Here is a 16810-nt window from a genome sequence, read left to right as displayed (position 1 = left end):
AGAAATTGTCGGTCCTTCGGGGCCCCCTGGGGGCCCTGTGCACGGGCCTCGTGTGCCCTTATGGTGAAGACGGTAATGGTTGCGACATGATATTAGTTGAAAATGTGGCGAATATATCACGAATAACCAATGCAGTATCACATGGTGCATTATTGTACTTCTTTGTTCAATAAATTCAGACATAAAAATCGAAGAATTCACTTTAGAGCCTCACAAAACGACGCGTATTTGGAGGTGAAGTTTAACGTAGATATCACTAACAGTACTACCAACTTACAGAAAAAATGTACCAATTTTTCAATTTGATCACAGTAGTATATAATATTAGGTTGTCAAAAAAGTCTTGCGATATTTGCGCTAGTTGGCGCTGAAAGCGCGTAGTTATAGTTTTATTCGTCGCATCGGGTCATGCTATACCTTTTTGGAAAGCTCATTTCACGCGCTAACACGTGTTTGATTGATTGTCGTTTCTTTTAAGTCGTTCGTGAGTTATAGCGTCGCAAACATGGAGCAAAATAAAGAGGAAATACGGCATATTTTACAGTACTACTACGATAAAGGCAAAAATGCATCTCAAGCCGCCAATAAAATTTGTGCAGTTTATGGACCCGATACAGTTTCCATTTCCACCGCACAACGATGGTATCAACGTTTTCGGTTTGGTGTAGAGGTGGTCGAAGATGCGCCACGCTCCGGAAGGTCTGTCGTCGAAAATTGCAATAAAATCGCTGAATTGGTCGAAAGAGACCGGCATAGTAGCAGCCATAGCATCGGTCAAGAGCTGGGCATGAGTCATCAAAAATTCATTTCAATTTCAATAAAAAAAAAAAATTCAAAAAAATGACCGCAAGACTTTTTTGACAACCCATTATTACAAATTTATCTGTATTTCAATTGTTCACTATTGACCAAACTTGCCTATAGGCAACATCCTGTAACTCCCAAACCAGGACTTTGAAATTTTGGTCAGTTCATAATCAGGTCGCGATTGAAACATATCTGTACTCAAAAAATGTCACCGTAATTTTGCCATTTTTAGTTTTTTAGCGAAGTCGAAGTTTTGGGCAAAACCAATTCGAGAACGTGTGTTTTCATTGCTAAAATTTTTCCAATGCTACGTATGGATACTGTAGTAAACTTTCCGCATAAATCAAGCTAAGTGAGTTTCGTGCCTCTAGTATTTGGTGCACATATTTTATTAAAAATCAAAAAATTATAAAAGGTAACAAATAAACATATATTTAGCAAACGGCGAATCTTATCATTAAGTTAGCTTGCTATCAAAGTAATGAGTGGTGTTTTAAAATCTTTATTTCATTCTCCAATCAACAATTTTTAAGATTCTCAGAACTTTTGGGATATCGTTAAATTTAAATTTAAGGAAAACTGTAGCGTTGCAGCAAATTGCAAGACTGGGACTGGGAAAATCGGACCGCAGACTAGGGAATCGAGATTAGCAATATGTTTGCATCCTTCTAAATGAGTGTGGTCAGCATTAATCGAAAATGAACTTGAACTAATTACTATCATTAACGAGTTTGATGTAATCGTTAACGACGTCTACAAATCCCTGTTGTCTCTGAATACGAAGAAAAGTGCTGGTCTTGATGGCTTGTCAAATATCTTACTAAAAAATGTGCGACCAACCTCAGTGAAAATCTCACACACACATTCAGTTTTTCGCTCCAAATTGTACATTCTCAACTGCTTGGAAATCTTCCTGTCTGCCCTTTTCGCAAGGATGGCCCAAGGTACGATGTCTCCAACTATTGATAAAATAATATTTCCTCAACTCACTGCTTTCTTTAAGAATATTATCACCGCTACCTTCTTTTTCTTCACTGGCGTAGGCACCTCTTACGCGGTTATAGCCGAGTTAACAACAGCGCGCCACCACCTCCAATTTGTTCATTTATGTAAATTATCTACTAGAAGCTCTAATTAACGGCCAGGTTGTTCATACTATCTACACAGACTTCAGCAAAATATTCGATATGACGGACCATATTATCCTTTCAAATATACTAAGCAGATACGGCATTCGAGGTGACGCACTGAAATAGATCCACTCATACCTAATTGAAGGCAATATCAATTTAAGTTGATTTGACCAACTCTCTTTAGTATTTTTGTAATCGATATTGGTAATAACTCTCAGTCTGAATATGATTTGAAGACCTTTAGTACGATAACTAGTAAGCGAGGTACCCATGTTATCCAGAGTGATATTGACAAACTATCGAGATGGTGCCACAAAAACAAACTAGATTTGGACATCCAAAAGTGTGTAGCCGTATTATACACACGATCAAACTTTCGACCGCCATCTAACTATAACTTAAACAATGATACTATAAGCGAAGTCTAGAACGTAAAGGACCTGGACATCAACATGCATATAGACAAGATTACTCTCCAGTCTCTCAAAGTTTTAGGTTTTATAACCAGGACTAGGACGAATCCCAATGTATTACTACGCTTTTTTACATCTCTGGTTCTTTCAATTTTGGAATACGGCACCGTAATTTGGTCTTTTTTCACACGAAATAAAATGTATCGAAAAAATACAAATGAAACTCTCTAAGAGCTTAGGCTACCGACCTTTCTGGAGGACATCTACGCCTATTTCAATGTGAAGAACCTGCAAGTACGCCATCAGGTAGCTGACTTAATATTTTTCTTTAAAGTAGTGAATGATCTGATTGACGCGCCTGATATCATATCCCTCGTTAAGACGCGATCGTCTACTAAAATCTACAAAAACTACCAAGACTTATTACTATGAGCAAGAAATATTAAGACTTGGTTCAAAATTTTAAAATTAATAATTTATTCTTCAAAATCTATGTCGTTCCTCTCAAAACAATCTCCCTTGGCTCCAATACTTGTGTCAACCCGTTTTCCAAACTTCAAAAAAGTTGTTAAAGTCAATTTCCGAAATAGCATTCAATGCGCGTAGCGATTCACGCTTAATGTCTTCGTTTGACTCAAAACAGTTTCCCTGGAGTTTATTTGGTCGTTTGAGTTTGCTGAATAGCAAGAAGTCACACGAAGCTAAATCAGGCGAATGAAAGGGCTGCGGCACAACACTAAAGATTTGGTGAAAAGCTCATGAAAAATCAATGCAGTATGAGACGGTGCATTATCGTGGTGCAAAAACCAAGAGTTATCCGCCCATAATTCTGCCCTCTTTTTACGAATAGCTTCGTGCAAACGGCGCATAGCACTCAAATAGTATTCCTTGCTGACAGTTGTCACTGACAGTCATACCAACCTAGAAAAAATATTTCAAAGAATGGGTTTTCATGCGAAATAAAGTAAAATTTTCTTGGTGTAAATTACAAAAACCCAATACTTTAGTTCACCTTAACTTGTGCTCTTATCACTTGAGACAATAAACCATATTTCAAAACAAAATATATACATATTTCTTAAACAAATTCTTTCACATATAACTTACTAGAGTGTATCCGGAGGTCCTATTATGAGAACTTCCCATCGAAATATGTCGTTCTCATCAATCAATCCTGCCGAAAATCCTTCTACGGGATTTTTATTCAACTCTAAAAGAAACAATTTAAAATAACTTTACATTAATTCCAAATTTAAACAAATTTTAAGAAATAGAAAATTTTAATAATTATTAGACTGACTCATTTAATATTGTAAACTTTAATGCAAAACAGTTGTTAATTTTTATACCAATTTATTTTGTGACAAAACTACACTGTGCGAAACTATTTTCACAATCAGCTTAACACAATGACAGAATAGTAAATAGTTGCCTTGGGCAATGTGAAGGTTAATCCAGCTCCATTCGAGGTAATATTCTTATTATGTATTACACGATATGACAAAGCCGATTTTTTGTAATATTTCACTTTAGAATACTTGCCAAATAGATTATCGACAATTTAAAAAACTGAACTGAATTGATTTCGAAACAAACGAACAAACGATCAAACGTGGTGCAGGGGCTTAAGTCGCAAGGCATACTTGGCTCCACCTAACCGGTGTGACTTCCCGACACCGGGCCGAGCAGGATCAACTGCACCGAGAAGGGTGTATTCAAAAGTGTTCAATTCAGAGGTGAAGAAGAAGGTCTACTATTAGTCGACTGTCAGAACAAGAAGACGGCCACCCGGCTAGCAGAGATCGCTCCAAAGCTAAAGGGTTGGCAAGGTCCAGTCCTGTGTGCGAAGAGGGATGAAAAGCATGACGGTATTCCTTCCCCGGGGCGAAGGCAAACCGTACGATTTTGCGCTCGGTTTGGTTAAAAATCAGAACGAGGGTTTAAGTACCTTGGCGTGGCAGGTTTTTTTTTTTAATTTTTTTTATATTAATTTTTTTATTGGAACTACTTTTTTTTAAAACCGAATAAGTTCTTCTTCTTAATTGGCGTAAACACCGCTTAAGCGATAGCCGAGTTAACAACAGCGCGCCAATCGTTTCTTCTTTTCGCTACGTGGCGCCAATTGGATATCCCAAACGAAGCCAGGTCCTTCTCCACTTGGTCCTTCCAACGGAGTGGAGGTCTTCCTCTTCCTCTGCTTCCCCCGGCGGATACTGCGCCAAATACTTTAAGAGCTGGAGTGTTTTCGTCCATCCGGACAACATGACCTAGCCAGCGTAGCCGCTGTCTTTTAATCTAAACTATGTCAATGTCGTCGTATATCTCATACAGCTCATCGTTCCATCGAATGGGATATTCGCCGTGGCCAATGCGCAAAGGACCATAAATCTTTCGCAGAACCTTTCTCTCGAAAACCCGTAACATCGACTCATCGGTTGCTGTCATCGTCCAAGCCTCTGCACCATATAGCACGACGAGAATTATGAGCGACTTATAGAGTTTGGCTTTTGTTCGTCGAGAGAGGACTTTACTTTTCAATTGCCTACTCAGTCCGAAGTAGCACCTGTTGGCAAGAGCAATCCTGCGTTGGATTTCCAGGCTGACATTGCTGGTGGTGTTAATACTGGTTCCTAAATAGACGAAATTCTCTACAACTTCAAAGTTATGAGAGCCAAGTCGCGAGTGCGGCGACTGTTTGTTTGATGACAGGAGATATTTCGTCTTGCCCTCGTTCACTGCCAGACCAGTTTACACAGCCGCATTAGTTTTGCGGGGATACCAATTTCAGACATCGCGGCATAAAGGCAGCTCCTTTTCGTGCTGTCGAAAGCAGCTTTGAAATCGACGAAGAGGTGGTGTGTGTCGATTCTCCTTCCACGGGTCTTTTCCAAGATTTGGCGCATGGTGAACATCTGGTCGGTTGTTGATTTACCAGGTCTAAAGCCACACTGATAAGGTCCAATCAGTTTATCCCACGGTAGTTGGCGCAGATTGTGGGGCAGAGCACACTTAAATTCCAATCGTTGTTTACAATCGTATTTTACAAAGAAGCTGATGCATGCTCCTTATCAGCTCTTCGCCGCCGTGTTTGAATAGCTCGGCCGGCAATCCATCGGCCCCCGCCGCTTTGTTGTTCCTCAGGCGGGTAATTGCTATTCGAACTTCTTCATGGTCAGGCAATGGAACGTCTGCTCCATCGTCATCGATTGGGGAATCGGGTTCGCCTTCTCCTGGCGTTGTGCGTTCACTGCCATTCAGCAGGCTGGAGAAGTGTTCCCTCCATAATTTAAGTATGCTCTGGGCATCGGTGACTAGATCACCTTTGGGGTTCTACAAGAGTATGCTCGGGTTTTGAAACCTTCTGTAAGCCGCCGCATTTGTTCGTAGAATTTTCGAGCATTACCCCTGTCGGCCAGCTTATTAAGCTTTTCATACTCACGCATTCCGGCCTCTTTCTTTTTCTGTTTACAAATGCGTCTCGCTTCCCTCTTCAACTCTCGGTATTTATCCCATCCCGCACGTGTTGTGGTCGATCGTAACATTGCGAGGAAGGCAGTCTGTTTTCTCTCCACTGCGAAACGGCACTCCTCGTCGTACCAGCTGTTCTTTTGCACTTTCCGAAAACCAATGGTTTCGGTTGCAGCTGTACGTAAGGAGTTTGAAATGCCGTCCCACAGTTCCCTTATACCGAGTTGTTGACGAGTGCTCTCAGAGAGCAGGAGTGCAAGCTGAGTAGCAAATCGTTCGACTCTCTGCTGTGATTGCAGCTTCTCGACGTCGAACCTTCTTTGTGTTTTATGACGTGCGTTTTTTGCTGCACAGAGGCGGGTTCGAATCTTGGCTGCAACAAGATAGTGGTCCGAGTCGATGTTAGGACCTCGGAGCGTACGCATGTCTAGAACACTGGAGACGTGTCTTCGGTCTATCACAACATGATCGATCTGGTTGGTGTCTTTTCGATCCGGAGACAGCCAGGTAGCTTGATGTATCTTCTTGTGCTGGAATCTAGTACCACAGACAACCATATGTCGGGCGGCGGCGAAGTCAATCAGCCTCAACCCATTTGGGGATGTCTCGTCGTGGAGGCTGAATTTACCGACCGTCCTTCTCTTCCGTCGGGGCGTGGGCGAAAATTAGCGATATGTTGAAGAACATCGCTTTGATGCGGATTGTGGCTAGACGTTCATTCACCGGAGTGAATGATAGTACTCGGCGACGGAGTCTCTCTCCCACCACGAATCCAACACCAAACTTGCGCTCCTTTATATGGCCACTGTAGTAAATGTCCCAAGGACCTACTCGTCTCTGTCCTTGTCCCGTCCATCGCATTTCTTGGACGGCGGTGATGTAAGCCTTTATTTTCGCGAAGACATCAACCAGCTGGGCAGCGGCACCTTCCCAATTAAGGGTCCGGACATTCCAGGTGCATACCCTCAAATCGTAGTCCTTATTTCGTTTGCCATGGTCGTCATCAAAAAGGGGGTCTCTCATCCGAGGCTTGTTTTTCCTTTTCATTGAAGGAGTTTTTTACGTGGCGGGCCCCAAACCCAGCGCACAACACTATGTGGGGGATGTTTCGCCTTCTCACTTTAGCTCGCCTTCGAACGGATATTCTTAGGCTACCCAGAAGATACGGATCAAGGACCGGAAGTTGTGAACTGCTTGAGCCATGTGTAAAAGAATCGTTTCTGGACACTCCCAAGTGAATGGCGATCAGAGAACTTTCCTCACTTGCGTGAACTTCTACACATGACTCCATCCTCCTCCAATAAGTTATAAAATTTTAAATCTATTTAAAAACTAGACAGTCTCAAACCATTGATTTAGCTGTTTTGGTGATACGTTGCTCTTTAGAACGCAGGTATATCTTCTTCTTTAAGGCGTGTTTGATCGCAGGAATGTACCAAAGCATTTGCCAAAGGCTTTATCAAACGCCTGAGCTACATCTAAAAATATTGAACAGTACTCCCTGTGCTCAAACGATTTTCTTATTTCGTTAGTGATTCTATTTACTTGCTCTATCGAGCTATGTTTTGCGCGAAACGCGAATGTGCGTTGGTATTGTATTATTTTCGTGGAAAAATGGAGACATCTTTGATAGTAATACTTTTTCAAATATTTTAGAAAGACATGGTAAAAGACTAAATGGTCTGTATGAAGACAGTTGTGTTAAGTCTTTCCCAGGCTTATCTATTAGGATAATCTGCGACTTTTCCAGGAAATTGGATAGTATCCGAAACAAAGAATTGCATTGAAGAGCAAAAAGAGTACCTCTGCATCAATAATTGGTAACTCAATTAGCATTTATGATGTAAGGTGGCGAGAAGCGTAGAGCAGCAGCGCGTAGTGAAAACCAGGAACCAGCAATGTAGGTGGATGAGGTACCGACTCACTCCGGCATCAACTCAGCTGACCCGGTTGCGACTGCCGCTGTCGATGAAGGAGAGCGTCACGAGTCTCCCAACGAGCAGGAAGGGGTGCTACCCACCACTCGGGAGCTCCCGGACGGGTTAGAGGGACAGGTTGGTAACAAGGACCTATTTCTCATCGAGCCAATCCTGTCAACTCTAGCGCCAGCTTAGAATTTGCCCAGGTGAACCTGTACCACGCGACGGCAGCCTTGGCTTTCATCGCGAGGAGGTTCAACTCGGATAACCTGGACATCCTTTTGATCTCGGAACCATGAATCTAAAAAGGAAAAGTAAAAGGCCGCAATTTGAGGAATAACAAGGTAATTTGGGATCTCTCTAAAGACCCCGTTCTTGTGTAGTAGTTAGATACGATTTAGATTTCTTCTGCATTTCAGAGTTTCTAACGCAGGACCTAGTGGCGGTGCAAATGAAGGACAAGAAAGGTTCTGACTGAAATTCTAAGGCAAAATATAATGTAAGCAGAGTGGGACAGGAAGATAGTATGTTCACCGTAGCAGGACTGGCGAGCAGGCTGACTGCAATAACCCAGTCTATAATGGACGCCTGTCAATGTGCTTGTCCATTAAACGTGGCCACCAGATCACAAACCTCTTCCTGGTGGTCTAGTAAACTCTCGGTACTTAAGCAATGCCTAACGCGCAGGCTGTTCAATAAAGCCAAGCGCACAGGCAACTGGGAGGAATATAGGCAACACCTAAAAACCTAAACAAGGATATTAGATGCGCGAATTTTTTTTTTTTTTTAGGAAATTCTGTGACAGCGTCTCCACGAGCAGCTAGACTGCACAAAGCTTTGTCAAGAGGCAAGACGGACACAGTATTATCCATTAAAAGGCAGGACACTCCTGAAAGCGCACTTCCCGGAGACAGTTCAGGTTGACCTAATTCCACTAATAGTCGCGCGTAGGCCAGACCTCCTGGATTGGATGACTGCAAGAAATTTGTTCACTGGCCTCCTTCTCGAACTATGAGGCTGATGCTATCTTTCCAGCTCTTTTGCAACAAAGTATGCAAGTTCTCTTGCCACACTTGTTAGGGTTGATGAGAGATAGCCTGGCGATGGCGTATATCCCAGAACCACTGGGAATAGCGAAGGTAATCTTTTCTCACCAATGTAGGTAGGAAAGACTACTCGTTGACCAAATCATTTCGGCCAATTAGTCTCACATCCTTCATGCTTAAAGGGATGGAAAAGATAGTGGACAGCCAAAAGTGCTGAAAATCGCACCCCTACATGCCAGCAAGCACGCGTGCAGTGCAGGCAGATCCACTAACACTGCTGTGTACCAACGCACAGCTGAACTACAGAATTCGCCGAACAATGGCGAGGCTGCGATATGAGCCTTCCTTGATAATGCGTCCCCCGCAGAGGTGATCAAGGCACTAGAGATCAGGAACGTGACGGCTCCAGTATGCAGATGGATAGAGACCTTACTGCGTACCAGGGTAGCTGAAACAACTTTGGGGGGAGAGCAAGATTCGTCCGGGTACTACGAGGGGCTGCCCACAGGGTAGAATACTATCTCCCCTGTTAGGAAGCCTGATAGCAGATGAGCTCTTTGAGTTGCTCACTAGCAATGGGATTTGTTGCAGGGGCCGATGACATTGTCAGAATGGCGCGAGGCAAATTTGAGAACATTCTCTGCGACATAGTTCAAAGGGGCTTAAATCTAGCAAAGGGATGATGTAACATGGTAGGGCTAAATATCAACCCGGCAAAAACTACATTGGCATCACATTAGACTCAACTGCATCTAATGATTAAACAAATAGCGAAACATACCTGTTGCTGCTAATGTCAGCAGAGGGTTTCGGCAAAGGGAAAATAATGTTGTCTCAACTGATGAAGGCCCTAGGGGAAAGTACACCACTGGCCTTTCTTCCAAGGAACGGCGTTATAAAGAGGATTATCTTTACAAAGAATATTAGAGTTACTCTTGGCAGCAAGACAGAGTGGAATGACTCCACGTTTGATATACTGCTGAGAGACAATACTTTCCAGTGGTACACTGACGGCTCGAAAACACCGGAAGGCATTGCGGGACCGCATACCAAACTATCCATACCAATGGAATGTTTTCCAGCATTTTTCAAGCCGAAATTTTTGCTAAAAGTCATTGCGTAGAACTCAATCTCCACTGCAACTATCGCAACCAGAGTATCACCATACTTATGCCCGGTTTCACAGTCCATACTTAGTTATGCTTAAGTACTGAAAATGGGAAACTTAAGCTGTGCTTAAGTAACAGCTTATTTTTGTTTTGAATTGTTTTGAGTTTTCAGCGACATCTTTCTTAGCTTTCGAGCAAGTGTCTGTCCGCTTGCATTCGATGACAGCTTTATACTTTTCCATCAGTTCCAGAAGGTGCTCCGACTCGGAAGCGATGAAATTCGGGGTTTTTTCGTTGCCTTCATCCATTCTCGATGTAAATTTGCTCGCAAATTTATGTATCGTCGGTTATAATTTAAATATTTCTAATATATTTTATGGATGACATTTGTAAAACATATGATGCCTATAACGTTGCCATATATCATAATAAAAACTGTGAAACGCAAACGCCTACTCAGTCTGCAACAATGCTTAGCTAAGATATTATTTGAGCACTACTTAAGTATGGACTGTGAAACCGGGCATTAGTGACAGTCAAGCAGCACTAAAAGCGATCCCAGCATGTGAGGTTAAATCGCTGGGCATAGTCTTGCAAACTGTCAGTACACCTGATTCTAAATTGCTCAGCAATTTGCAGAAGCAGGCTTAAGGCCCTAGGTTACATCTACGTGAACAGTGATCACATCACCTTAGTAGCGCCCAGCAGACTCCTGGAATTTTTCAGGATGAAGGACCTTGATAACCATATGTGATATAGGCGAGGGGGCAATAGACCCTAGGTCTTTCTATCTACAGTTATAGCAAAATAAATAAATGGCATTATCCACGTTTTCTTCTCATTTCAATAGAGCGGAACATTTTTCAGTATGAAGTGAGCATTAAGATACTAATGTGTTGTTAGGGAACATTTGTTGTGAACGAGTCTTAATTTTTTTCTGTTTGGAGCCCTTGGAGTTTACTCCAACCTGCTCATGCGGACTGGCCCCTCGGGGAGTATAGTGGTGGTTGTGGTTAAAACCCAAATGCGGGAAGAACTGACTTTGTCAGTTGAATGTGGAGTTGCACTGCAACCGGGTGCAGGACCCAAAGCGCGGCAGAGGTTTTAGATGGGCCTCGAACCCGACCAAGGTGGTCCATTCCACACTGCCAATTGGTACTGAAAATGCTTAGCATTCTCAGGGCGCCGTGGGGTAAGGCTGTCGTCAGCAGGTACCCACGTTAAACACAGCGGACGTTGTTTGGTTGCCATGACATCTGTCAATTAAAAGTGTCAAATTTTTTACGAAAAGTGATGATTTGCAGAAAGTATTAATATTGGGTAGTTGAATAGTAAATAAATAAACAAATATGTACCATTTCGATCGACTGCTTTTTGCCATTTTTCAGCTAGAGATATTATTCCATTAGTGTAAATCGAAATTTCCTGAACGGAAGCGAGAGAACAAATGTTGTGCTACACGAACTGATACAGCATTGTCACCGTAAACTTCACAAATTTTATTGGTGGTTTGCGTAGTATTCTTCGCTTTTTATACAAAAATTTCAAAATATAGCGAATTTCTTCATTATTTTCACTAATTTTTGAGCAGCTCCAACTTTTTTTCAACTTTCCCTAAATTTAATTTTTATTTTGGTTAAAGGAAGCTTCAAATCTCACTTTTCCAACACTAAATGGTATGACACAATGTGACTGGTAGTACTGGAGATCTAGGACTGCAACATCTATTGACAAATTACGAAAAGGCTATTTCGACTACCCAATATTTTGTTTCCATTTGTGCTGCAGAGTCTCATCGAATACTTGTCGAGGCATATGGTGATCATTCACTATCAGAAGCAACACTCAAAAGATGATTTTAAAGGATGAAGATGATACTTTGAATCAAAAGCAAATGGCTGTCATGTATAATGTTGCACAACAAACAATTTCAGACCGTTTGAAAACTATAGAAAAGATCCAAAAGTGTGACAAATGGGTGCCACTTAAATTAAATGAAATAAAAAAAATGGAAAACCAAAAAAGCATTTGTGAAATTTTGCTTCCAAGACATGACAGAAAATCAGTTTTTCATCTAATTGTCACTGGCGATGAAAAATGGATTTAGTTTGAGAATACTATATAGAGAAAATCATGGGTTAATCCGGGTCAACCAACAAAATTGACGGCAGACTGATCGATTCGGTAAGAAGGCAATGCTCTGTGTGCGGTAGGATCAGAAGGGTGTTGGATACATGAGCTTCTAAAGCCTGTTGAAACTGTTAATAATAATCGCTACAGACATCACATGATCAATTTGTTATGCATTGATCGAAAAACGACCAGAATGGACCAAAGACACGGGGCAAAGTAATTTTGTTACAATGCACAGTGTTCAGCACTTCGTGAAGATATATATCGACACATCTTTTTCGAGTTCGCTAGCTAGTCCAGTCCATTTGTTGTACTTGCTGCAATTAATATACCATTATCACATCAAAAAATACCTTTTAAAAACCGCAACATTAAGAACCTTTTGTCATTATCCCAAATTAAGAAGTAGAAATTAGAAAAACAAAAACTGTAGTTTCAAAATATAACAAATTCAAATTACAGAAACTAGGGCTGTATTGGTAAGAACCAATCGAAACGAAAAGAATCAGATATCTGGGAACACGAGAAATCTAAAACATTAAATAGTTTATAAGTTGCAAAACTGCTTCTAATATGATTTTTTTGTTTTTTCTTAAAATCCAAATGGTTAGTTTTTTGCAATATTTAACAGATCAAATATCGTTCTTGGTCTTATCTTTCCTTTACTAGCAGTGAGCAATAGAGGATTCATTTCTTTACTTTTCTCATTCTATTTTCATTTCTTATTTGTGGTCTTAAGCCTTTTAAACTGCCAAATTTTTCTTTAAGCCTTCCAAAACAGTGCTCAATTATAACTATTTGAGACTGAATATTTTGTTGAAAAAAATACTGTCCTTAACGTGGAAATTGTTTATGCTATCTTTATTTAAACTCTTGAAACATGTTGCTACATAATGGGTCTAATTATTGAATCCGCATCGAAATCGAATTCGTTGCGGAAAGAATTTTCGATCGAAAATGTTCATGCGATCATTGATACCGTCGAAAACCTGCTTTACCATGCCTTAAGTAAATTGAGGTATCGACAAATTTGACAAGTTTGAAAAATTAAATAAATTGTCTAAGCTTTTTGGTTCGTTTTTAAAAGTATTTAAAATGGATACAATTGCATTATATTTAAGTGATAGTGATGATGAAAGTAGTGTAAACATTCGACGTGAGCGCAGAAATTTGAGGAATATTTCAAAAGACGTGTTGGAAATGGATGACTATAAGTGAGTTGAACTATTTAAGCTAAAAAAACAACATTTTATTTACATACTATGTGTATGCATGTACAAGAGGGCATTTATATACATTTTGGGGGAATGCGAAAATGAATTTGGAAATGACAAAAGACAGGGTTCTCTTTCTCCAAAAATAAAACTTTCTGCATGTCTATGTTTCTTAGCCACAGGCAGTTATCAACATTGTATTGGAAAGGACTTCAATATAAATATGGTCCAATCGACATTTTGTGTTGTTTTAGATGAAGTACTCAACATTCTTGAGTATAGGCTATGATCAAGATGGATTTCCATTGACATGACCGCCAGGGAGGAATTAGAAGCAAAAACATATTTTTTTGGAAAATCAAAAATTCATGGTGTGGCAATGGCAGTTGATGGAACTCACGTAAAGATAATGGCACCGTCAAGAGATAAACATCTGTATTTTAACCGCAAAGGATTCTCAAGTCTGAATGTTTTCGTGGTTAGGCTTTTTCAAAATTAACTTTTCAATCAGTATTCTATATATACATGTATGTACAAGATGCAAATACGATACGTTTGTGCTAAGTATCCCGGCAGTAGTCATGATTCTCACATATGGGATATGAGTGATTTGAATTTGTTGGTTGATTTTTGTTGGTATGTTTTTGTTTCTTCTCTCTAAAATACACATTTAAAACATAATTTAATGCGTTCTCAGGTATTTTTTTACATAAATACTCACAAATACTCCATTTTTGCCAATTTACGCAGTTCACTGATCAACGGATAGATTTCGAAAAATATTTTCGATTTTACGGTTTTACGATTTCGAAATTAGCGCCAACTATTAGCCACGGAATGTATTTTTTTTATCGAATCGGCAAGTAAGTTCAACTGCATCGAAAACTTTCAACGTAATAATTTTCGATCGAATTGTTAAGTTTTTCGATCGAAACGGATTCAATAATAAGACCCAATATAATAGTTTTGTTCACCTAACGGTTGTTTGTATCACATAAAAATAACCGAGTTAGATATAGGGTTGTATACGGTATATGTAAATGACCAGGATCATGAGTTGAGCTGAAATACGAGTGACTGTCTGTCTATCCGTCCCTCCATCCTTGCAAGTGATAACTTGTGTAAAAATTAAGATATCTTAACGAAGCTTGGTACACGTGAACATTTGCAAAAAAAGTTAGGACAAGGCCGTATATAGGCGTAATCAGATCACTGCCACTTCCACTATATCTAAGTAACGGTAATTTGGAAAGGATATCGCTGTAGCATGGGGTGCCTGTTGGCTAAAAACTTTGAAGTGGGCGCGGCACTACGGGATCAGCATTGCGTAAGGTGTCGCGCTCATTAGATAAAACAGCTGCTTCGGCAGAGAAATTGGGATAGAGTTCTGCGATTCTTCCTGCCGGGATGAAGCGACCCACAAAGCTTTGTTAAATTTAACGAAGGCAGTTGTCCACAGAAATAAAGTTGGGAGGTTCTCAATCGAAATAATTATGGCAGTTTGTCTGATGCCATTTATCAGACCACCACTAGCGATAGTAATATCAAGCAAGCTATAATTCTGATGGGGACGATTGTTTAACAGCCAGGAATGCCAAAGATCGTGATGCGCGTTATGTCGCCTAATACCAAACGGTATTTATCTCGAAGTATCGCACCTATATTCGGGTGATATCTTGTTGTTATTAAATATTTCGACTCATCAGAATGGAAGTAGGGGTTCTTTGTTGGCCACTCGAGTGGAGTGCACAAACTTCGTGCAGAGCGCACAGTAATATCGCATTAGTGCGGTGGTACCATGGGGCCCTGTAACTTGTGGTCCAATCCCGGTGAGTCTTAAGGCCTGAGAAGGTCTTGAAATAACTTCATCCAATGGATGTATTGCACCTAAACAAGGTGGAGTTTAGATGGATCCTTCTAGCGGAAACGCAAAAATTGGTCAGGGCCCTAGTTGAACTCAATGTCAGCACGAGTCAAGAGGATGCGGAGCAACCCTACTGTTAGAAGTTGCTACAATGATGACAAACTTAACCTAAAAATCAGCGATCCCAACAGGGGATTCCGGTAAAGTAGAAGCGGTTGACGGGGGAATTGACCAATCGGCAATTAGGATCCTCCTAGTAGAAAAGGTTGTTCATATCCCTCAATTGTGACAAATGTATAGGTTGAATAAGCACGCATAAAAAACGCATGCGCATGCATATACAACCAATCGACGCCCTACATCGGTGCAGTAGCTATTACAAGCCATTATAAATAATTTTTTTTTAGTCTATAGTGTTCAAAAGAATATAAAATTACAAATACTCCAATACCTAATTGATATAAAAAATAGTTACAAATAACTACTCATTTTGTTACATGTAACTAAAAACTATTTTTTTGGCCACCCCAATTAAATGAAGCAATAATAACTTGTCACTCAAATCCAAAATTAACAACAAAATAATTGTTGTTGTTACTGACGGTCTACTCATTTGCCTTCTTCGTAGAAATAAAAGGAAACAAAAAACTTATTAAGTTACAACACCATCTGAGAAAAAGCAGTCAATTCCCAATTGGCTCGGATTTCATCCGGCCAAGGGCTGTTTTTTTTTTGGCGATCTAACCCCGTTTGGATCGGTAAGTGTTAATCTGTTGCTCCGTATCCTCCTGACTCGTGCTGGCATTAAATCCAACCCGGGCCCGGAGGAATTTTTCTGCTGCGTTTGCGCAAAAAGGCTCTATCCAAACTCCACCTCGGTCAGATGTAACATATGCAATGGATGGAGCCATCTTAAGACCTGCTCAAGCCTTAAGACTCACAGGGAGTGGACCACGAGTTACGTGGCCCCATGTTGCCTACGCAGTACTGCGACACTAGCCTCTACGGCTGTGCAATCTGCACATAGTTCGCGCGAGTTAAGGAAGATAACATTCCTTATCACACTCATGAACCCAAATACATCAACAAATCCTTATCAGCTGTAAACATAAAAACATGTCTAATGACATATACAGTAGGTAGAAAAAATAAGTTATCAAAACAGCCAGCGCTGTTTGAAACGCTCTATACTTTTTCGCTTAATTGAATATAATTTTTTTTGTATATGTTCGGAAAGTACCGTTATCAAAGTACCGCAATTGATGATTTTAGTGGCAACCGCTTATCTGGTAAGAAATTTTCGTGGCCTTCTATAGAAATGCTCAGTGATAAGGCGTCGAAAAAGTAAGTTATCAAGTGCAGTAATTAGTGTTTTTCATATTAAAACTTGAAAATAAATTACAAAAAAGCATTAAACGTGCAAGAATTGTTTATTTTATAAATTTTGAAATTGAATTGGTAACTAAAGTTTTCGTTTTTTTTTACTTTAATTTTTTGAAATATTAAGGCGATTTTTTTACGGTGAATTAAAAAAAATCTGAAAATGGTGATTTTTAAAGGGCAGAATTTAGTATACCATCCCAGGATTTCGGGAATAAAATGGGTATGGTCGAATAGAGGAGATTCTCCAGATCACGAATATATATGATTATAGCCGCAGGAAGCTTATAGTTTTCGAGTTATTCGCGTTTTAAGTTGAAAAAT

At 40.3% G+C, this 16810-nt stretch overlaps 1 protein-coding gene across 1 annotated transcript in view; it reads right to left on the bottom strand.

Moving 5' to 3' along the window:
* The window catches only part of LOC120780330 (ubiquitin-conjugating enzyme E2 G1-like), a 61432-nt gene that overhangs the window by 23302 nt on the left and 21320 nt on the right, over positions 1–16810 (bottom strand). Inside the window, exon 2 of the mRNA XM_040112624.1 lies at positions 3461–3563. Within this exon, the coding sequence (XP_039968558.1) occupies positions 3461–3563 (103 nt within the window). The remainder of the gene's footprint in view (positions 1–3460; positions 3564–16810) is intronic.

Source organism: Bactrocera tryoni, unplaced genomic scaffold (assembly GCF_016617805.1).
Source record: "Bactrocera tryoni isolate S06 unplaced genomic scaffold, CSIRO_BtryS06_freeze2 scaffold_25, whole genome shotgun sequence".
NCBI classification, from domain to species: Eukaryota; Metazoa; Arthropoda; class Insecta; order Diptera; family Tephritidae; genus Bactrocera; species Bactrocera tryoni.
Note: the sequence above shows the minus strand (reverse complement) of the source record. Positions and strands in the feature narration are given on the sequence as shown.